This window comes from Micropterus salmoides, unplaced genomic scaffold (genome assembly GCF_014851395.1).
Source record: "Micropterus salmoides isolate LMB-PRFRI ecotype aquatic unplaced genomic scaffold, ASM1485139v1 Ms_hic_scaffold_1, whole genome shotgun sequence".
Taxonomy (NCBI): domain Eukaryota; kingdom Metazoa; phylum Chordata; class Actinopteri; order Centrarchiformes; family Centrarchidae; genus Micropterus; species Micropterus salmoides.
This window is the reverse complement of record NW_024040040.1, coordinates 17,859,228-17,883,272: the sequence shown is the minus strand read 5'-3', so window position 1 is coordinate 17,883,272 and position 24,045 is coordinate 17,859,228. Positions and strand designations below refer to the sequence as shown.

The following is a 24,045-nucleotide window of genomic DNA, read 5'->3' as shown; positions in this document are numbered from 1 at the left end:
GCACTTATGAATATTCTTTTTAATTCATAATGGGTCAAATGACTAAGCAATCCTCTCCACAGAGACTTATCACCCACATCTAAAGTTTCTCTTAGCACTACGGAGCATATTAGCATCTTTTAGCTAACAGTTTTGGTTTTAAGGCCAGTAACATTGCTGTTTTGTTTTACTCTTACCTTTGAACCAGGCACCTGTTCTTCAGCAAAACTCTAATAAACCAACTGTCCGCAACCTACGCAGCACCAAACCTTAGAAAGACAAAGTTAGCAGGCTATAGCTGGTGAAAGCAGCTAAAAATTTAGCTAGCAGCTAAAGAGCCAGATTTTCCCCCTACTGTTTGGTGGAGACCAAAAACAGAGCTTAAAGGAGTATGAATATTGGACTTGCATTCACCAGGTGGAGAAACACGACTCCAAATGAATGCTAATGTGTCCTCTGGATATTTAGAGAAGGTTCTGTTGACTAACACGTAAGCCATAAACATTTAAGATCACTAATGTCAATAGTGTGCTAACAGCTTGTCATGCCAAAGAACACTTTAGCATTAATAGTGTTGAATAAGATTGTCTACATTAAAAATGCTTTGAGCTGCACTCAAACAATGATTAAATGAATGCAGAAGAAAAGTAAAATGAATATTTTTTTTTTTTTTTTACATCAACATCAATATAAAAAAGTGTCCCTACATATTCAAGGTTCACTGTTGAATTCTGATCAGACACACTTTGAAAGGTCAGGAGCAAGTGGGGTTAAGAGTTAAAATAAATGTGCTACAATGCCTTATGTCTGTAGGTGTAGCATCATCGCTGGAAAAAATAAGTCATAAAAGTGGTCAAAGTACTTTTTCTACTTTTAATTGGTTTGTATTATTCATCCTAATTTACATAAAATGATTAAAACACATTAAGAAATTAGAATTTGTATGACAACCACTTATCATTAATGTTTTTGGTAACTTTAGCCTGTCATCATTACAGAACATCTGTCACATCTAGTTCAAAATAGTCCTCTTAACTCTAAAGATCTATGAAACTGCCAACTCTCATTCAATTAAAAATTAATTAGTATTTAGCTTTAGATGTGCAACAAATATTCTCACTTTTTAGGTAATAGAAATTACGCATTTTAAAAAAGGGAAGCACAAAGAGACAATCTGTTCTGTTCTCTAAAATCCTTAAAACTTGACCAATGTGGTTATAAGCAAAGGTCTTTACGCACAATCAGGTTCATAACCTTTCTCCAAAGGGTTTTAAGCTCACAAATGTAGAAATACACACACAGAGCAACATACTGTATATGTGTGCAGGCATGCAAATGACAGTTTGAGATGTGTAAGGAACTGCTGACAGCATGTTGTCAATGAAACAAATTGGGTATCATAATTAAAGGAGGAAAAATGAGCTGTTTTCTTCTCCCTGTGTGCTCAGTGACAGCCTCACACACACAGCTAATGAAAGACAGAGGGAGGAGTGTGCGTGTGTGTGTGTATATATGCAGATATGTGTGTGGGAGAAGCGGAGGGAGGGAGGAAGGGATGAAGGCTAGGAAATAAAAACTTAAAACTAAAAACCATTAAACAATGAACATGAACTTACATGACTTTGTGTGTGTGTTTGCTTCCATGCGTGTGTGGGAGAGATATAAAGACTTAGAAGAGAAAAGGCAGAATCAGCATGCAAAAAGAAATTAAAAGAGGGCATGTAGATTTGAGGGTGTTAAAGTAAATCCCTGTGCATGGGTGCACTGTGTTTCTGTGTGGGAGTGAGATCTCAGTCCTCCTGAAAGGGGACATCTGTGCCAGGCTTCCACCCTCCGACTAGCCAATCTAACTCACACTAGGAGTTGGCGCCGGACACCTCAGCACAACCAAAGCCAACCCTGCTCATCATTAGGCAGCAAAGGCACAGGGGGTTCAAAAGTCTGTCCTGCCAAACACACAAACACAGCGCCAGAGACGGAGAGGGACTGAGAAGCTTCGGGATGATTACAGAGGCCAATAAAGCCGCTCTTTTGCACCCAAGCCTTGGATGTTTTCCTTCCCATGCTGTGCAGTTGTGATTCCGCATGTAAATATTTGGGCGGTTCGCAAACTCGCAGAACAGAAGCTCATCTGTACAGCTGGCTGCAAACAAAATGTCAGCAAGCAGGCTCGTGACGTCGGCGGATCGCTTTCGAATGCATGGGAAGAGAAAAGCAGGAGACAAAAAGACACCGCCCCCACCCGCCTCTATCAGAGAGGAAACAGCATCATCTTTGTTTGGACCCGTGAAGATAATCTGAGTGCTGATTCAGACTAGTAGTGTACTGCTGTCTCAGGCCTTCAGAGTTCCATCACCCCCCCCACAAGCATCCCATAGTTGTGACAGAGGGAGCAAATAACAGCGCACACCTCAATGTCACCCTCACTGAACTGTAATATCACTGTACTGCAATGTACTGTACAATTATTATTATTTGGTGCTGCCATATTTTATTCCCCTTCTCTCTGGCTCTTTCTCTTCCACCAGAAGACACCGACAAATGCAGAGGAACCATGCAGATTTCCATCAGCCCGTCAGAAGCGATCACAGCATATTTGACTAACATCCAGCCGAAGCCTGGCACGGGTTAAGCCTGGCAGATATCAAGTTATGATAGCAATGTTGACTAATTTAGAGCAAGATTGAATTCCATCCCCCCCCCCCCCCCCAATCTCTCATGCTGTCAAATAAAGGGCTCGTGGTCTAGACTGATGCTATCAAAAAAAGCTTAATTAGCTTGTAATAAATTCTCATTTCAGTCAGTCTTCTACAAAGCCTCGGCCAACTCCGTGGCACCGTGTGTGCCAGCTGACAGACGCCCAGTAATTTGATACTGGCATTCAGCGGGTTTCCTTTCCACCGCCCCCTTCTCCCCCGGCCATTTCACAGGAGAGTACGTCTTTAAATGTCACCCAAATACACACACGCACGTGCAAATGCAGCATTTGTCATAGACACTCAAGAGCCGGAGCGATTTAAATGTTTGAGGCATTTGTTTCGGCAAGCAGAGGAGCAGACAGCTACATAGAGGATGGTGAAATGTCTGATGTGAGCTTCATTTAAAAAGGTGCAAAATGTGAGAATGTTTGTGTCTTTTTAGCCTAAATCAAAAACAGAGAAGAGGATCCCATCCTCACAAGTCAAATACCAAAGACTCCCCCTGTCAGGCTCTGCAGAGAAATCAGTTGTTCAAGAGAATAGCATCATCTTTGATTTGGCATTTTGTTGAGTTCTTCTCAAGACGTTGAATGCAAATCAAACAGACTCCCGAACAACTCACTGTCCACAGAAAGCTGGATTTAACCCAAGACAACTGCAGTCTCTCACCACTACAAAGACCAAGGACTGAGCAAGTTCATTCTTGACCTTTGAAACGGTACTTTGCAAAATTGTACCAGCATTGTTCCAGAGCTTTCAACTGCATCTCAAGGTCTTCCTCAGTGGATGGAGATGCAAGAGAAGAATTCATGCATCACCTTGGGCTGTGAGAAATTACAATGGGCAGTTCTCACTACTTTCTCAATGATTAACTGAGAAAATAATTGTCAGATTATTCAATAATGATAATAGTCATTAGCTGCACCCCTAACCCCGCTATCCTACTGAAAGCATTACAACCAATAAGTCAGTCAGTCAACTTCCCTCAGACCTGAGTGATCAGGGGGATTTTGCTGAGAAAATTTGGTTTAATTGTTCCAATTGTTTGTGTTGTTTCACCTTCCAAGAGTTTAATGAACAAAACCTGTCAAGTCGGAGACCGAGGAGAACGTTGATTGATCTTAGTTTAAATTATATCTACTAATGAACACATGAACGCATCAGTGGGGCCAATCCTGGACTCTGATTCATTTCCTTTTTTTTTATGTTAAATCAAAAATTTAAATTACACGAGTCTGCAGAAGGCCATGTCTCTACAAAGATACACAAAGATTTCACACTGCCAACAATCTGTCAGAATAGAGAACAACATCAATCAAGTCGCCAGTCCATTTTCGGCACACGTGTGGCCATACTGTACATCGGGCAAACACACAAACACACATAGTTAAGTGTACACAGCTTGGCAGACGAGCTGACTGGCAGGAATGCGGCAGACATTTGTCTTGCGGCAGGAGCGTCCTGACAGATTCAATCACCATGTTAAACACCACCGAAGTGAACATCTCTAGCCTTGACTTACTTGATATACCCTAATATGATTGATATACGGTGTTGGGTATGAATTTTTAAAACCACAGTAAGGAGAGGGAGATTAAGTGCAAGAGAGATGAAAGAGTGGCCAGATAGCACACACATATCTACTCACAATACACCCACTAACAACCACAAAGACAATGCGCTTCCCAAGAGGCATAGCTCGGATTCCTGTGCAGAATTTGCATCACAAATATTTGGATGGGAGTGTATGCATAGAGAATAAATAAACCAGTGAGGGTGCCACTTTTCTTCCCCATTCATCCCGCCTGTCACCCATGCATCCGTGCATCCATCCACTCCTGTTTAATAGGCAGCATTCAGCGCCTTCCATCCAAGACCCACACCACCAGGCAGCAGGAGAGTGAGTGTGTGTGTCTGTTGTGTGTCTGCTCGGCCTGAGAACCACAAACCACCAGAGGTCGAGCCAAAACTCGACCTGTCCTCGGAGGCGGGAAGAAAAGAATCCTGGAATCCCATTTGAGAAGTTAGACGATGGCCAAATTCAGCTCAATCCATCACATAAATCCATAAACTCTCCAGTGTTCCCACTTTCTAAATGTGCTTCTGCTTTTTTCCCACTTCAACATTCCTTGAGCTTGATTATATCAATTAAGAAGGCAGATTTGGGCATAACTACTGCTTTACCAGCCCAAAATGAAACATAAAATATTACCCTGCAAATAATTATGCGTGAGTGCATCTTATAGTATGATTTTAAGGAGTCATTACACCAAACCACAAACCAAACAGAATACTAGAGAATATATAAGTCATTAATGATCGGTCTGTGAACAAAAGCTGAATGAAAAAGTTGAGCAGGACATTTTCTCAACATCAAAGCCTTTAATTAGTATTTGCTTTTATAAACAGGTGGTTAGAGTTTGTTGAAACCCTGCATCACAAACAAAATGTCACACAGCAAGTGGTGAAATCTCAAATGTGGCAGTAGCAAAACTATCTGCAAATATCTTGCAGGGGTGCCAAAGGACAATAACAGGCTAACACATAAATAAAAATATCATTAACGTCAATATATACTGACTATTGGAGGGATTACAATTGTTTATGGGAATATTAAAGGAACATTAAAGTGACTTTCGACTAGGGGTCCCCTCCACAGGGGTCCTAATGATGAAAGGATATATTTTCCCACTGCTTATATAGCCCTCAGTATCTCTGCTACATCTAAATTATTTAAAGACAGTAAGGAATGAAAACAGAGCTCAATTCATATAAATCAGCGCAAATAACCGTGGTCCTCATTCTGTCAATGTCCGCTGAAGGGAATTATATTAAAACGATGGCATTCATTCATGTTAAGGGTATATGAAACGGCAGAGCACGGGGCGCATCTGAGCTGCGCCAACATCAGAGATTCACTGTCATTCAGTGAATTTGGGAAGATATTTGATACTACATTTTTCATTACCAAATGATTTATCAAACAGGCACCCGAGCAAAGTGGATTTCGCACAATTTCCGCACAAACGTGTGTCCCTGATAAGCTTAAAAATACAAATAAGAGGTCAGAAAAACAAATATAAAGAGGGTAGTTTGAGATCTTTACGCAGAGCTCGGCACGCTCCCCGAGTCTGCTGAATCTCACAGTTACTGCAGGTGTGAGTCTCAGTGCGATGATTCAAATCAGCGTCAGCGTGGTTGGAGATGAAGTTGTGTTAAGTTTTTTACCCGTAGTGTACAGCTAACAACACAGGTGTTAAACTATGACGCCCATTCAGCAAACAAGTACTGCGAAATTATCATTAAATTAAACTCGTATTTACAGATTTATGCCAAAATGGAGAGGTGGGTTTTGGGGTGTTTGGACCCTCACTTAATCCCCTGATTTTGAAGTCTGACCTGGTCATCCAAGCACTCACCTGACTGTGCTGCACTCGATCCGATCACCACCAAAGTGACGAGGACGTAAGCGGGGAACTTCATCTTTTTAAAAAAAAGGCTGCTTGTCTTGTTAACTCCCGTAACTCACATGTCCAATTAAGATATCCTCGTTTGTCACACACACAAAAATAAACGACAAAAAAAGAAAAACCTCGGAGTCTTCTTGTCTTCTTCGACAACTGGCACAGTTTCCGTGCGTACCCACAACCGGCGCAGTGGAGAGCTTTTACGCAACTCGTTTAGTGTTGTTTGTTTATCAGTTCCTAGACCAGTGTTTAGGTCTGTTTCCACCGCGGATACTCTGAGCCATTTACTCCTCACGCTGCCATCGCGCCGGTGGCTGGGGGGAGAGGGGGATGGAGTGTGTGTGTGTGTGTGTGTGTGTGTGTGTGCGAGCAATGGGGGGGGGGGGTTTGAACACGCCTCCTTATTGTGATTGACACCTCCTTCGGCCTATTAAACCGGCTATCCAAAAGATTAGGAGCGTTTTGTCTTTTTTTGGAAATCCGCCCACCTCACTTATCACCTCTCCTGATTGGCTATTTGGCTTCTTCGCTGCTGTCAATACACCTGTCAGGAACAGATTTTGTTTTGGTTTCCCAATGGGTGGTGGTGTAGAGTCCAAATTGCTGCCTGTGGGCTTTCTGTGTTGCTGGAAAAACAGGCCTTTTATTATCATATCATGATCATAATTTAAAGTCATATTCCATTAATTGCTATAAACCTATTACCATTACAGAGCAACACATTCAGAATTTGGAGAGTTAAATTCTTATATAGGAACATTAAATACAAAAAAGACAGACTAATGTCTAGAAAAGTGGTAGATCATCAGGGACTATTTTACAACTAAAAATAGCATGTGCTTCATTTTTGTTTGGATATTGAAATGCAGACTTTCAGCTCCGTTCGAAAAGTCTACTGGTGCCAGCAGGGTCAGCCTCTGCAAATACTGTATCCACCACTAGAAGGCACAGCTTATAAACTTTGATGATGGTAGTCTAATGGGGCTGCTGTGAAGGGAATGGCTCCGGCAGTATACCATTTTCAGGGCCGCTCATTTTACAAGCCAGTGTTCCCTATTCTTCTCTCTGGCTTGGTTTGTGGGCTGATGTCGAGGACAAAAACATATTGATTTGTAATCCATGTAGGGTGAAAACTCGGGCATGAACTGGCTCTATTACCAAAATTACTCCACAGTTTAGGCAGCAAGGGTGCAGAAGATCCCCACAATGCAAAAGAGAAAATTCATTTAGTGTCCTCTGCTGCTCTCTAGAGGAATTTATGGAGAATGACTCAATTTTGAACCTTAGCGGCTGAGGTGAACATTTGGGCTTGTATTTGTCACAAATACTATGATCATACAAATGGGAATTCAACCAAATGGCTAGATGATCACCTTAAAGCCTAGTTCTCATCATTTTTTAATATAAAAAACGGAGTAAAGGCACTGTAGGAAAATTATTTGGGTGGCATTAGAAAAGGGAAAAGTTTACGAATTTTGTGTATGTTTTGGCTGTAAGGATTATTTTTGGAGATCAGTGGAGGGTCATTTAACATTTTGTCATCCTAGATTTATTTTTAATTGTATTCTTCCTTTGTGAGGTTTATTTATATTTATTTTTTATTGTCGCTTTAAAAAATGCCCACAGGTCTTGAATGTCAGAAGTTTAGCCATGTAAAAATTATTGTTCCATTAACATATTAACATATAACATACGTTTCAATGCATTTTCAGTTATTAATGGTGATAATAACTTTACCAATTTGTATTTTGAGATGTTGAGGGAACACTGGGGCAACCATGTAAACCAGTACTAAAATGTGTAAAGGGCCCTTTAATGTCAACAAAATGAACACAAAACAAACCATTATTTGAATGTTTCTTACCCCCAAATCAAGAAAATACCTGGTAATATATTAACTCACGGGAAATACAGCGGTTGTCAGTCTACACACTACAGTATATTATAAGAGATACACATAAACATTTATTTGAGCTGTGGGATTTGTCTTTCACACATACACAGACGCACACCAGCACAGACAACCTCACTGGGTGGCAGCACAACGCAGAGCAGCCTTGAGAATATTAATGAACGTCAGTCTGTTCCTGCACAAAAATCTGCAGATAAAACATTCAATTAGTGACATTACTGAGCTGCATGTGATTTGCGCTGATACAAGTGTGACAAAATGGGAATTCTGTCTTTGTGTTCTGTAATGGGTCCCTGTGTGAGGCCTAAGTGAGGTTTGATTGGGTGGTTACAGAACAACGGTGCACAGTGAAGAGGGTATTCCAAGTAATGCATTACAAAGAATACATATGTAATGGAGACATGTAGGGATTTAATAAATAAACATGCTAAAGTAAATTGCATTAAAGTTGTAGATTGTAAACTGTGATAATTGTGCATTTAAAGGCCTATTCTCTAGAAAGTTATAAGTTTATGTACTTTGAGGCGTCTGTTGTAGATACAGAGGCATTCATAGAAAAAAATAAAGTAGCAGTTCTGCAGGGACTCAGTGTTTGAACTAAAAGTGATCTTATCATAGTTTCTTGCAGACTTTTAATCTCTTAGATATTTTCCCTGGGCTGTAATATTCCTACAGCATTCTCCACTGGGCATGTGGTGTGAATTTATGGGGATATTTTACGGCTAGATACCATGAGATGACTCTTTTTGTCTTGTAATGATTCCCTGGGTTCATTAAGACTGGCACTAATTTTGGTGTGTGACTTTGTTTTGCCCCCTGTGTGCAGCTCCACGCTGGAAGCAGCAGGACAAGGGGATCAGATGACAGGCAGAGCTTCTATGATTAGGGCTGCGGTGAGGGAAGGAGGCTGCCACAGTGGAAGGTCAAGGGGCTTTTTTACACGCAGTTGGTGCCTCCTTGTTGACCGCACACCATGAGTTGTGGTTGATTTATTTTTAACGTTGTGCTGTAGTTCCTGAATCTGTGGCTTTGGCTAGAATACTGGAGGAAGAATGAAATATGTGCAGTTGATCTCCACGGAGTGAGCAGAGTGTGCAAAAGACATCGTGGAGTTGGTATTCAGGATGGCTCTGGAGAGCGCGTCGCTCCTGAAAGCTGGGCTTGTGTTGTTTGTGGCAGGTGAGTGTTTGTGTTAGTGAACCGTGTATTGTATTGTATTGTATTGTATTATGCTATCCATTCGTTCATTCGTTCATTTAGATATTACAATGTTCAAACTGTGAAATGCATAAACATGAACAATTTGACTAAACACTGTACCATTAAATTTGGTATGTTTTCAGTCTCAGGCAAGGATAAGGGTTTAGAAAGTATTCAGGTTGTTTACTGGAGTAAAAGTAGCAACATCACTCTGTAAAGATATTCTTTTACAAGTAATAGTACTGCACCAACTTTTACTTAAGTAAAATACTTGAGTATGATAAGTATCCAAAGTAAAAGTATACAGTGTAGAAAACTGGTCATTTTGACTGTCATACAATTAGTTATTATATTATGGGATAATTATTGCTAATGCATTTGGTGGAGTTGACGCTGATTATAACTATTTTATATACTGTTGTGATCTGTAATAATTCATCATATTTTATGAGCTCATCATATATGTTAAATCTTAATTTGTAAAGTAACAAAAGCACACTATTTGCCACTGAAACATAGTGCAGTGTAGGCCTAAAGTAGCATGAAACGTGGATGTTCAACAGGTTACAAGAAAGGCTTACATTTTGCTTTGAAAAGAAGCTTGTAACATGTAGAGAAACATTTTAACGTCAATAATTCTTAGGAGGCATTCGAATATCCTGATTCCTTTGGCAGGTTTTACACTGCTGAGTATAACTCCCAAAAATGTGTCTAATTAAGGACAACATGAGGACCGAAGGTGTTGCTCAGGCACCTTCATACAATACCTTAATACAATAACATGCATCAAGGGAGGACCAGTCTGCAGTAAGATAGGAATCTTACATGGGAGAATACTTTCAACACTATGCTCTCTTGACGAGCTTTTGAAAATCCACAGCCACTGGGCTTTACTTTCAGCACTAGATGAATCGGAGAATGTGAAAATTAGGCTCTCATGCTGAGCACCACAGCAGCTGGCTAATCATGAGTGACATCTGAGCTAGTTGGATCATCTCACTTTCATGAGTATCATTTTTAAAATCCATAACTGTTGAGCCCTTCTGCCATTCCAGGACTATGCTCCCTGCCAGACTGATGGCTGTTTCCTATACTCAAAATATGGACAAAACTTTGTCAATAGAGTGTAATCCTCCAGCTAGCAGCGCTGCAGCATCTGTCATGGTTTGCCTTGATTTTCCTGGAAAATGGAATGCGAATGCAATGCTGGTCGGCAGCCAAGTTAGAAGGTATCTTTGATCGCATGAATGTCAGATTTCTCCATGAACAGTTGCCAACAAACAGACAGACAGGTGACACATAACAATCCGTACAACTCTGTGGGCAATAAACGAGGCAGTAGACACAAAATTACCATTCATATGTTCAGTTTGTGCCTGTGTTTGATGCTTTTTCACCTCACTTTAGTGTTTCATTTGAGCACCTCAAGCCTCTGTTTGAAAATGCGTGCTGCTCCAGCAGCGGGGTCTCGGCCATTTTTCTTTCAGTAGCCTCTCTTTTGAAATCCCCGTGTCAACATATTCAGTCTTCCTTTGGATGTGTCAGAGCCTTGAGAGCCAGCTGAGACAGAGCAAACATAATGGGCACACAGTTGGCCCTTATCAGGCCCGCGCAGACGGAGATCCGCCATGTTTCCCAATCGTAACAACAACCTGTTCGTTCCACATGGGCCTTTACCGCCAGCTTAAGCCCCCTCGCCTACTGTACTGCTCAGTGGTGTTACATTCAGTTCAGAGTCCTGCGGGATGGCTGCGGTCTGCTTCCACGTTAAGAGGCTGTTTACACACATCTCTGGAGAAAACAAATGGGGCTGAACTCTGACTGCAAATTAAAATATTTTCTAAGTGAAAGTAACAGCCTAATAGGGAAGAAAGGGTTCCGATAGGAATAACGTTGCCGGGACATGACCTTGTTTGTTGCAGGAACATATTCCTAATAATCAAGAACTGAAAACAGCACATAATCTCTGTAGTGTTATGTGAAATCTTGTGTATCTTTACAATGATGCAAAACTTTGCTCCCCACTCACCGAAATCAAATGACCACCCAGTTGTAGTCACCTCATATCACCCAAATCCATTCTTCTTTGTGTGTGTACCTTAATTAATACCTTTTGTTTCATTTTCATTTTAGCTCAAGTACTTCCGTCAGTGTCTGGCTGCAACAGGGTTTTCTACGAGGGGATGATCAATGAGCACTGCCTAGCTAAATTCAAATTGGACATGGGAGCACAGGACCAAGGCCTATGGTGCAGCTGGCAGGACACCATGGAGTGAGTTCACCTACAGCAAAGCCATAAAGATAGGCTCCCAACAGGATCAAAAATAAAAACAAAATCACTGGTCCTTCCTCTTGTTTAGTTTATTCAGAGATCAAGCAACTGACCATTTATGGCAAAAGGATAGTTAGATTTGGCGGGAAAGGCTCTATTCTTTGAGGGAAACTAACTTCTCTTCACAAACACATACATGAACAGTGAATACCAAAAATAAGCAAAGATTATACATAATCTAAGGTGGCAAATGAAGGTATCAACAGAGTCATAGTGAGGAGAGCCAGGTTTAAAAAGCTTCACTGAACCCCTGCATTAATACGATTGGACGTTCAGTCAGCTGGTAAACCGCCGATGAATGAGCCAGTAAAAGCATGAATCAGCTAATGCCAGTGCAACTTCAGGGCTCTGTCTGAAGTAATACTATGCTTCATTTGATTCCTATTCAGAACATGTAAACACAGTAGTCAGGGAGCCAAATATTGAACCTTATTATATAAATGTTTTCAGGCATTATATCAGTCTTGAAACTGTCTTTTTGGCATTTATTGTGAACACACTGTAAAACGCTAAGCATTGTTCCTTTGCAGGGGCACTGACAGGATAGTATTTTTTGCTACAGCTCTATTGGAAGCATATAGGTGAACATCACTGTGCATTAATTGAGTTACACACTCAGTGTCACATCTATTTTCCACTGCACAGTGTCCAGTGCAATTCTGTTACTATAGAGTAACATAGAGGGCTCAGTTTAGTAAAACAATCACAGTGTTACTATTTAATAAGTGAAATCTTTTACCTGTGCGCAAACAATGCATAACGGTAAAACTACTGATGGATTAAAAGTATGATAATTGCAAAAGGAAGTCAGTGAGAATGCATACTGTACATATTTCCCCAAATTTAAATCAGTCTACCTGTCATTCCTCTGGTAACATAGATCTTAATGACAAACATGCATTAAATACAGCACATAGCATCACATCAAATGTTAATTTTTCTCCCTAAAGGACTAGTGGTTTGTGGAAGAATTATGATGTTTGCCTTGACTTATTCTGCCCACTATATGTTGCTCTGCCTATAGTTCATTCTGTGATAAAACATCAGCCTGCCTTCCTGGCTGTTTGCCTTCTGGCCATCACAGACTCCAGTCTGTGTTTCCACTCACTTGGTCACGGCCTTTAACTGTATCTGTCGCACACTTAATGTTTATGTGTATGCGTGTGTGTGTATGTGTCAGACGGTGTCTCTGAGCAGTCCTTTTCCAAACACTGGCAGTCAGAGGATGAGTCAGACAGGAGGGTGAAAGGAGCTGGGAGACCCACAGGAGAAAGCTACTGTCAAAACTGTGATTTCCCTCCTGGCTCACTTTCCTCTCTTGGTCCAGCACGTAATTAGTGGTGGTGCTCTTTGTTTGTGTGTGTGTGTGTGTGTTGTTGTAACTGATCATAAAAGATGTGTACAGGCACATAGAGGGTTTGCCGATCCGTCACAAAACCCCTAGCAACAATGTTTGACGCCATCGTCAAGGTCCACTGGAGAACTGACTGTTCAACAGATAAATAAACCATGCAGAATAGAAAATTAGAAACACATCAACAAGGCTATTGTGTGGGTGCATGCCAATTTAGAGACTTTCAAAATAAAAGTCTAATAAGGGGGATTTGTTTCTAAACAGAGGTCAGATGTAACTCCTACAAATGAAAAGATGAATTCATGAGTAAATAAATACACTCTGTCAATTCAAAACAATCACAGGTTTTGCTCCCTTACTTGTCTGGTATGACCAGTTAGCTTGTGGTGGCTAATGTTAGCTAAATTTTATGTTCCGCTGTTCAAAAATTTACATAATTTCACTTTGTGTTTAGCTGAAATCACAGCATAATATGTTAGGATAATGATAATTAGTTGAGTGGTTATTTAAAAAATAACCACATCTGTAAAGCTAAAAACCCTCCAATACATGGAGTGCTTTGTTTTGGTAAATACTTTTCCCTCTTAAAATATCTCCACTTGTCAGCAATCGAATTACACTGTATGTACAGACAGCCACGTTTAACATTCAGGTGAGATCCAAACATAACATACTCAGCGGTAAATATAGACATGCCAAGTCTAGGTATTGCTACATGCCATCCAGCCCCACAAATCAGTTCATCACAGTCCAGACCACTTTGTGTGTCAACTGGAAGAGGGGTCCAATTATTATGGAAACTGAAATGGTTTGTTCTTGAATGTGAAACTAAACGCTCCCAAAGGAATGCATCCCAAAGTAGTTTAGATCCACTGCATTGTTACAGGAGGTTTCTCTGAAAAATATATTTTTTATTAATTTAATAAAATTAATTTAATTAATTTAATTATATTCATTTCTATTAGGCTCATGTGCGGCAAATACAAATAATTGGGTCAAACATACATTGGAACTGTGTTCCATCTTCAGCTTATTTTCAATTGAATGCACCACGCAGCATATCAGCCGCAGTCATCTATAGGTGACCCTAAGAAGAAACTCCTCTTCCCCACAATGTTTAAGATCTAGCTATCTCTTCTCTCAGAGACTCTGATGCTGCACTGCACATTCTAGTTATTTTGCTGATCATGTACTACTTTCTCCAAGAAAACACCAACAATCCCTGTGGGTTACCTTAAACATGACTGAGGAAAAGCTCTCACACAGGGCGTATCTCAAAATCTGTTAGCAAGGCATGCTCAACTTTTTGGTTTGTGAAAGTGATCTATGTTGTTTGATAGCAAACCCACAAACTGCCTTATCAGTCTCCGTACCATGTGACTGACAGTTGTGAGTCTGCCATGCCTTTTTTTTTCCAGAGTTATGTAATATTAAGGCTTTTTTTAAAAATTAGCACCACCATTTCTGCCTAATTAACACTTGAGATTTTATTGCCAAAATGTATTTTTGCACATTAATAAGATATTATGTCAAAGAATTTATTATTCACCAAAACTGTTAATTGGGAATGTGTTTATGGATGGACACACACACACACACACACACACACACACACACCTGTTTGGGTCCTAACATTGAACCTTTACCCCAACCGAGTCCAAATTCTAATCATGACCACCAGCATGAGTCTTAATCCTAAACCATCATTAACTTCAACCCCTACCTTTAAACCTAATCAGGATTCTAGGTCTTACAGCTGCAACACCAGCTCCTGAAACAGCTGCTGAGCGGTGATAGTTGGCACGTAGAAGCATTAAAGGGCTGGGGAAATCCACCAGCACTATGAAACACAATAATAAAACACATTCACAAACAAAATTGAACACACACACACACACACACACACACACACACATGGTAGCACTACATACCAATCATGTAGTTAATGCTTTTATTCTGTGATTTAAGTGACTCATAGTCATATACAGTATAGTGCTCTGCTTAGAATACATGTACTTGAACTATAATATAATATCGTGTGTTATACATTAATAATGTTTTGTTACATTCGTAGGTTTGTAGGAATAAAAAGAAATATCCTTATTCTGCTCTAAATCATACATTTATTTATTATCTAAAATGGATTGCCAATGCCCAGGGGTCCCTGTCCAATTGTATTAACTGATTGATGTAAAATGAAACTGAAGTCACTCCTGCATCTTTTAACTGTGTCAAAATCTAGTACCTTCTAGTAAATACTTTAAAGCAGGGTTAGTCAAAGTTGGAGAAATAGCAATAGAGCTAGATTTTGAAAGTATCCAACTGAAAAAAAATCCCACCCCCTCCCTTCAGGCCTCTCTCCAAAGCCACTCCCCCAAAACACATTTTCATGCACAGTGAGGTGCACGTAGGTGGGCAGGTGACATGGTTGACATGGTCCTAAAGAGAATTTCAACATATATATATATATAACAAAGAAGCTTCTGAAATTATCACAGCTTCAACAACCCAGTTGATATCAGGCTTACATTGAGCATTTTCACAAATAATTAGCACTGTTTAACTAAATCCAACTAATAAACTTATAGTCAAATTATATAGGGGGAGACAGCGAGCTAAATATAGGCCCACAGCTCGGTTTTTGCAGCCTTGCTTTCATTATGAAGTTTTTAAGGTGCATGGAAAAAGTGAGTTGTGGCCCTTAAAGAAAATGCAGCACTGCATTCTGGAGGACTGATGCAACTGCCATTTGACAATCATGGTAACACCATATTGTTTGACCAGGGAAATGACACAGTAAACAATACATTGTGCCCATCACAAAAAGCAATTTATGAGGAACGTTAAAGTTTGGTGGCCTTTTCCTTTATGGGGCTGTCTGACCACTTGCCCACCCCCCGGCCTCCAGCTATGCAGTTAAACACAGTGGCCATCCGGAACAGAATCTCTCCTGGTATGGAGCAATGCCGTACTGAGGGCACTACCCTGTTGGTATGCATCTCCATTTCCCCTTCCCTCTAGCATCTAGCAGTTATATTTAGCTGTGTTAAGCCCGCTGGTAATTCTAGACACTCCTTTGCCATTTTTCCTATCAACAGGAATCCCTTCTCTGGTCCCAGTCTGAAAGGACGTTTCAAAGACACTACGAGAAACTATTATATTACTACTATATAAAATTCTGACTGAGAATGGGAAAAAAGGGATTCATTACTTCAAGTTCATTATGGGAATATTAGTGAATAATTTCAGTAGATTTGACTGTGTGTTGCCACCCTCTGCAGGATCTATGAGCGACTAACAAACTGCACCTACCAGGTGGCCTTGAGGATGGACTGCTACTGGCCCAATCAGATAATCGACAGCTTCTTCATGCAGATTCACCGGATCTACTTCCACGACTGTCCTCTGACCGGCCGACTCCTCCACGACCCGCCGGCCAGCATCCTCGCCCCATTCATTGCAGTGCCAGTTCTAGTCACCCTACTTATGACTGCCCTAGTGGTGTGGAGGAGTAAACGCACAGAGGGGGTTTTATAGAGACTATGGATTTGGGCCCAAGTCTTGTAAATACATATGGACTCCTGACAGGCAGAGACTGAGCATGTGATAAAAGATTTTAAGTGATTTTTGAATAAGGTGTTAAGTTGAATACTTGCTTATTGTCTTGAAATAGTATTATTCCAATATTAATATGTGGATGAGTGTGTGCACAATACAGTGAAACAATTGCATGTCTCATGAAGAACTGTTTGACCGCATCAGAGGTTGACCTTAATATAATAATATGTAATAACTGCTCCATTTGGTATAAAGATAGAAAGTTTTCCATGCAGTTATTTTTGGTGAATAACATCACCAACATGAGAGTGTCAAAGTTTGGCAGGGGAAAGTAACAAATTCTTTGAGATGCAGGGGATTTGGAGGCCATGCATGTTAATTACCATCTGTTCTCCTGGCCCTAAACAATCTGTGAGCACATAAATAACAGTAGAGAGGAGGACAATCAGGGAGACACAGATGACTTGGACAAATGAGTGTTATAAATTTGGAAGATAGAGAGGAGAGCAGAGACAGGTGAGTGAAAAAGAGAGGGGAAGATGGATTTTTGGACAAAGAGGCCAGGTTCTTTGACAGTGTAAGAGAGTCAACTCACTTTGTACTCATGTCTCTAAAACACTTGAGAGCTACAGACATTTTGGAGGAAACCAAATGGTGCCTGGATTACATTACTATGATCAAAATGATGATTTGATCACATGCAAAGCATCAACTAATGTTTTCTTTTTCCTCCACTATCTGTTTACCACCTCCTCACAGAGGAGGATATACAACCAAATATGTTAATGTGACTTGTGGCTTGTTTTCAGTGCAGTTCCACATGCTGGAAGCAAATGGATTTCTCTCACCCTGGTCAAGAAACGATAAGTTCATGTAAGAAAAGTACAATTTTAAGACTGCAGGTGAGGCTTGAAGTGGACATTAATTAGACACTCATTCAACTCTGCATGAGAGGGCGCCATCTAGTGTTTACTGTGCAAGCCCCTGTTACACAGTGGTCAATATTTATGGGCTGATTTGACAGTAGATTGATTACAAACGGTTTCATAATTACTGAAAATGCGGATATATTTAATTAATAATAAACATAAAATATGCTTGATTTAAAAGGATGCGAATCCAAATTTTTTATTTTAAGTGATTCTCAACATATAATGAATCTTCAGTTCAGTCAGAACTGAAGAAGTCCTTTGGATGAGGGATGAAACGTCTTCCAGTATCTTCAACCAAGTCCAGTTGCCCTTGATTTTAACCTTCGTTGGATAACTATGACCTGGATGACTGAGAATCTTCATAGACAACATAAAATGAGTTTAGGTCATTATTGTATACCACTAGCTTTCCAGGTTTGTGTCTGGTTGCGTTCTGATGAAACCTTCATCTGTGGTTTCCAACCTGGGCATTAGGAGCCTTAAAAAAGGTCCTAAGACAAATCTGGTGGGCCACAGGGTGAAAAAATACCCAAAAAGATTTCCTCTAAAACACAATAATGGTTTATTTAGACATTTTCTTGAGATTGGCTGGATCATTTTTAGCTTTTTGGGTCTTTTTGGTATAGCTTATCACAACCAGAAGACATACACCTGCTGACAAAGGGTCACAATCAGACATTGGTTTTTTTAAGAGCCAACAATGTTTGAAAACTCTGATATACAAGGATTTAGCCAGTCAGAAAGATTGAAGCCAGTCAGAAAGATTGAGGTTTGCAGGCCAGCCAATAGAAATACTTCACAACCACTGTAACTTCTGTGTCAGGAGAAGACACCTTCATGGCAGACAGCAACCTGGGACGGAAGACACGGCAAGACAAGAAGAGATAGGCATGTCAAATGAAGTAACTGATAAACTAATGACTACATTACTAATTGAAATTATTGACAGAATAGGAAATATAAAGTAGTAAAGAAACTAAAACCTCAAATGACTCTCTTTCCTCCATTATGACAAAACACAGGTCAATTCTTTACAGAAACAGACAGTAGAACTGTGTGTAAATCTTTCCAAACTGTGATAGTAATAAAATACAATGTCATACTTTTTGTATCCATGTAAAAGTTACAGCTCAGCACGTCCCCTCCACGTATTTTGCTTGCTGGGCTATTCTGTCCTTTCAGTGGCAAGGGAATTAATGGTGGCTATATTATCAAAGCAGTAAAAGCCTTCAACACTTAAGCTTAGTCATGCAATGTTTGGCTTTTATGATTAATGCCCAAGACTGTGACAGTGTTCAAAGACAAATTTCAGCAGTTTCTTGATGATGATAAGTGAATTTAGAGGGGAGATTAGGAGATTAACGTTCAGCGCCAGGCGAGTGGAGGTGAGAGCACAGGGCCAGAAGTTAACGATTAGACCTGTGGTTCAGTTGGGAGGTTAATATCTCACTTGTTCCTGATGTCATTAGAAAGACGTTCAGCCTCAGCGGGGTCCTTTTGCTGCAGTTTCTGGTAGTTGGAGAAGGTCTGCACCATGCCGATGTATCCATTCAATGGCAAGATTTTTTACCAGCAGACACTCAGTCCTGGACACAAAAACATGTTAAATCATGCAATATATTAGTTTTGTATCGTTATACTGAATGTAAGGTGAAGAAAGTCGACTTTTGTGGAAATCTTGTCTGTGTAGTGAATGAGAAACTCCTCTCCTCTCTCCCGTGACTATATACTGAGAAGGCCCAGAGCAAGACATTTGACCCCCAACTGCTCAAGTTTAAGCTGCTCTGTGCCAGATAACACCCAGATGTCAGAGTGTATACATGTCTGACTCTCACGCTTTGCTCCACAAAGCCATAGCTGTAAATAAGGATTACTTTGTCTCAGCTGATATAAAATGGAAGATCTGGGAACAGCGCAACTTGTTCAGTTTTCTTATTCAGAAACACTCACCACTCTTTGTCAGGGTAAGAGCAGGAGTCAAACATGTCTGAGTAGATCTTCACAGAGCTCGATCCTATGTAAGGGTCTCGGAAATGAAGCAGGGCAGCGTAGAACTAACCCAAAAAAATAACAATAAAGTTAATTACCAACTAAATTTGCAATAGCTCATAGATGTACAAAAATTGTCCTTCTTTTGTCTAATTTTGGGATAAACAATTAAAATCCACATCAACACAACTTAACACAATGGGATTGTATGTGTCTAAATGGCATGACAATGACTAGGGTAAGGGGTTTAATTACCACTTACACATAAGGTCATACATCAAATGATATTTGACATATTAATAATTCACATTTAAAACAACAGACTAACTGGTTTTTAACTCTGACTGCCCTCTTAGTCACACTAAATTACTTCGGTTAGACATTTTAAAATGTATACACACACTATGTACTACTGATTCAAGAAATCAAGCTGTTTTGTTTCTGCAGTCACATTAGGAAGTGTGAATTTTAATATCTTATTTCTCAGAGGCATTTTCTTTTCCCTTGAATGATTTAAATACTTTAAAAAAATGTTTTTGGATGAACCTCTTTACAGATGTCATTGAGTGTGTTGGAGACGTCCCCATATTCCAGCCCCATGTCCATTGTGTAGCTCAGGAGAGCCAGGCAGCCTCCAGGCCTCAGCACCCTGTCAGCCTCCAGAAGGAACTTCGGCCGGTCAAACCAGTGGGCCGCTGTCATGGCCGTCACAAGGTCCACCTCACCAGAAACGAATGGTAGCTCTTCTGCTGGACACTGCCTGGGGTCGAAGCGGTCAGAACAATGTAGCAGGAAATAGGGGGAAATGCAATTCATCATATACTCTGGACAGTATCTGTGTCAAGCACAAAGTGTGTGTAGATGAATGAAGATTAATTCATAAATACCAATACATACTGCTACCAAAAAGGAGTCCTTATTAACAATGGACATGGTTTCTGCGCATAATGAGATTGTGGATTTTGTCCCTTTGTAACCAAATAAAGTTTTTATTAAAAATGCATTTAAAATGTTTCTGTGGAGGTCACATTTGCGAGGTCGCAGACTCTTGACCACTAGGTTTTGGTCTTTGAAGTATGTGAGCAAGTTTTCTGAGGCTGGAATTGTTCCTTGACCTGACAATGAAGCAATGAAAATTTGCTGTCCTTGTTGTTGTGCTGCTGTTGGTAGCTGTGAAATAACTTTTAACCACTGGGATTCTAACTTTCTTATTCAACAATCTTATTCAGGTCCTGCAATCAGATGGATGACTGACAATGTCATTACTCACAGTCTTACTGTCAAAGGACTAACAGTTTACAGTCAGTTTGAAAATTGCATTTGGAACAGCAACAAATATAAACAGTAAAGTGTCAAAAAGTCATCAATACTCAATGAAGACACAGAACTGCAGTAGATTATAGCTGAACATTTGATGTACCACTGTTGCAGTTTTAACCAAATACTTTTGGTGCCTAAATGGTCACAGTGTGGTTAGATTTAGGCACCAAGACTACCTGCTTGGCTTTCTGGCAGAAATCCTTCAAGGATAACTTCTCCCACATGCCCTCTACCTCACCTGTATGATACATTTGGAGGGTTGCTATTGACCAGTGCCATCTCCAGCTGGGCAGGGCTGATGTCTGTTCCAACAACATTGCTGAAGTACGGAGCCAATAGAGTTGTCCCTTGCCCCGAACCGCAGCCCACATCCACTGCAAGGTTGAGTTGGTTTGGTGACTGAAAGGAGTTACACCATATAATAAGTATAAACCTTTAAACCTGCTTAGTTCTGAATCTATGGATGACGGATGGGTTTGATGAGTCAGGAATGGAAAATACTGATGCTTTTTAAAAAAGTTTATTGAGTATTTAACATTACCTTAATTAGAGGTATTACAGGCTACATAAAACAGCACCAATATGCAATCATGTTGAAGCCAGTTAAAATGCTGAATACGTGAACATACACATTTACCTTTTTCTTCACGTAGCTCATAATCTTGCTGATTAATTCATGGGGGGCTACTCTGTACTGCAGGTAAGCAGTGGCATGATCCTTGCCCTCAAAGAGCCGTACAGTCATGTTTCTATGCCAAAGACGAAGTGCCTAACTGACCGAATACAATGACTCTGCACTCTGAGCCGGCCCTTATTCAAGTTACACATTAACTGCCAGAACTAAAATTGTCCCACCCTACTGCACTGCTGGCAAAAAATTCTGTTTATGATAGTGTATGTACTTTGAGTTTAAATGTATTTTTGAAATACAAAATGCCATGTGCATAGCAGGAGTACATTATTTCAAAAAAGTCTTCGATGATTTTCCAACATTCTGTGGCTTTTCTGACTACAGCTGTGGCGTAACCTTAAAAAGTCATGATAACAATTGCTTTAACATGGAGATATACATGATCTCAGTGCTAAACAATGAGAGCAACGGGAGCTTCATTAGTAGTTTGGGAGAATCTAAATTTTTGCATATGCACTTTCTTGCAAATAGCAGCAGATGGCAGTAAATGCACACGTATGACGCTTTGCTGAAAAGGCAAGCGCTGCTGAGTGTGGGAACGCTTGGGAGTCTCATGTTAGTTGTATTTCCTCATCTTTGCACTGATATCGTCAGTTCATTCTCTTATTTAATCACCCACTGCATGATTTCTTTGACATACTGGTATATTAACCTTGGGCTAGTATTTAGAGGAAAGAGTGTGGATAAAAATCTGATCAAATACACTTTATATGTAAGAATGGTGCCTCCTCCCTGAACCTAAAGGCGGCCAGTGTTGGCCCTGTATATTCTGCCCAATCAACAAGCATTGATTCTTCCTGTTCACCTGATCAATATCTATTGTCCGATATGGTTTGGAATAGGGCTTATGTCAACAAGGGGGGGGGGGTTCTTAGGCGCCACAGGAGCCCTAACCCTTGACCCCACCTTGTTGCTATGTGCAGCCCTGCCTTGTGTTGTCAGTCAATCAGCTTTGAGCAGAACTGTCAGCTGCACTCAAGTCACACCACTGTCCACTGCTGTGTGTGTATATTGTAATCCATGTACATGAGCTTACCCAGACATAACCATTTTATCACTAAGTCTTTATACAATCAAGTCTTCTTACAGTGTCCTCACACATTTCCGCACACAAGCACAGAAACCTTTAAAAACCCAAAGTCAGTGGACTCAGACAAACAGCCTCATATGTTGCTTTAATATCTGCAGGCATTCCCGACACAGTAAAAAGAGCTATGGGAGTGCTTCCATCGACTGTGATGGGCATTGTTGCTAATGCTGCATGGGGAATTCTCCTGAAAGGCAATCACACTGGTAATCCACACTAAAAGTAGAAAATATTAAAAATAGTGTATTTAAACTGTGTTTTTTCATGGAGGCAGGTGCAGGGGAAAGCCTGATTTAACCTGTAAAAAACAGTTTGGGGTTTCAAAACTGGCTGAAGAATTTGTGTGGAACCGAGTCAGGAATTGTGAAAAAAGAGATAAAAAAATGTAAGAACATGCTATTTTGTATACGGAGTGCATACTGTAAAATTATTAGCCTAAAATAGACATGCAGTAGTAAATACCTGCACATAATTTTCTTCTTTCTTCTGAAAGTGTGAATACAGATACATGCAGGGTAGAGGGATGGATAGATGGATATTGAGAATAAAATCCTACTTGCCTGCGGAAATCTCAGCAGGTAAAGGCAAATTGCAGCTGGATGAAATCCATGAATTTAGAAAACAGTCTTGTTGCCACATTGCCACATTTTTAGGGAGGAGAAATTTGTCATGGCTTTTGAATAGGTTTCACAGGCCCCTGGGTCCTCATAAGCACACATTTTCAATAAGGTAGAACGAAAACCTTCAAGTGGAAAAAAGGAGAAATTGTAGTTCTGAAGCCACTTACTGGGTGCGTAAATAAGCAGCTGTTTGCTAACAAATATGGCACATGAAATTAAAAGGTGATGATATGTCAATGTTGTTTAAGGTCTGTTGTTTATGGTTAAATATAAACATAATTATTTACATCACTAAATTGAAAAAGGTTACACAAACTAGCTTTAATATAGAGATTAGCTGTGACTAAATATTTACTCAGACCAACTGCCAGATTTAACTAACTAGACTAGCCAACTGACAAAATAAACGTTAGCTTGCTACCTGTTTAGCTCACAGAGAAAAATAAGATAGTACAGAATATTGTCTACATATGACCTGAAAATGCTGTGTGTTATTTTGTAACTAACTTTTAAACATTTAAAAGACAATATACCTCAAATAACAAAACTCGGTTAGATTAGCTTAATCACTATAGTTAGCTTGATCATATTTTCCTGTATAAATTCTATAAACTCTGAATCACAGATATTTCTCTATGTATGCAAATTAATAAAGCAAAATGATACATTTACAAAGGACTGACAGTTCAGTTAAATAGTATCACTTGCCCTGTATAACCATTTTGGAAGTTACAGCTTGTGATGATACAGTGACTTTGATTGGGAAGCAGAATTGTTTCCTGACCAGTTTACACATTACTAAAGTCTTTACCAGCAAGACATTTCATTTTTAACAGTGCAACCCAATTTAGTAAACTAGTTTGAAACTCATTGCTAGTTACTAACAACTTAGGAACAATAACTGT

The 24,045-nt window shown here is 40.0% G+C and overlaps 3 protein-coding genes across 5 annotated transcripts in view; 1 reads left to right on the top strand and 2 right to left on the bottom strand.

The window, feature by feature from the left end:
• Positions 1–6,471, bottom strand: part of LOC119904608 (receptor tyrosine-protein kinase erbB-4-like) — a 287,263-nt gene extending 280,792 nt beyond the window's left edge. For all 3 annotated transcript variants that reach the window (XM_038721419.1, XM_038721427.1, XM_038721434.1), the window contains exon 1: positions 6,098–6,471. In XM_038721419.1, coding sequence (XP_038577347.1) covers positions 6,098–6,161 — 64 coding nt within the window. In that variant the 5' untranslated portion in view covers positions 6,162–6,471. The remainder of the gene's footprint in view (positions 1–6,097) is intronic.
• A 2,484-nt stretch (positions 6,472–8,955) lies between these two features.
• LOC119904602 (receptor activity-modifying protein 1-like) lies at positions 8,956–17,831 on the top strand. Its single transcript, XM_038721406.1, has 3 exons — positions 8,956–9,236; positions 11,391–11,529; positions 16,225–17,831. The coding sequence occupies exons 1-3, from the start codon at positions 9,182–9,184 to the stop codon at positions 16,478–16,480; spliced, it is 450 nt and encodes a 149-aa protein (XP_038577334.1). The 5' UTR covers positions 8,956–9,181; the 3' UTR covers positions 16,481–17,831.
• A 147-nt stretch (positions 17,832–17,978) lies between these two features.
• si:ch211-93g23.2 (uncharacterized protein LOC100005086 homolog) lies at positions 17,979–21,521 on the bottom strand. Its single transcript, XM_038721392.1, is given in 7 exon segments — positions 17,979–18,285; positions 18,884–19,000; positions 19,002–19,019; positions 19,384–19,487; positions 19,969–20,182; positions 20,981–21,141; positions 21,380–21,521. Coding segments are annotated over 7 exon segments (819 nt in total). The 5' UTR covers positions 21,488–21,521; the 3' UTR covers positions 17,979–18,188.
• Positions 21,522–24,045: the final 2,524 nt, after the last annotated feature.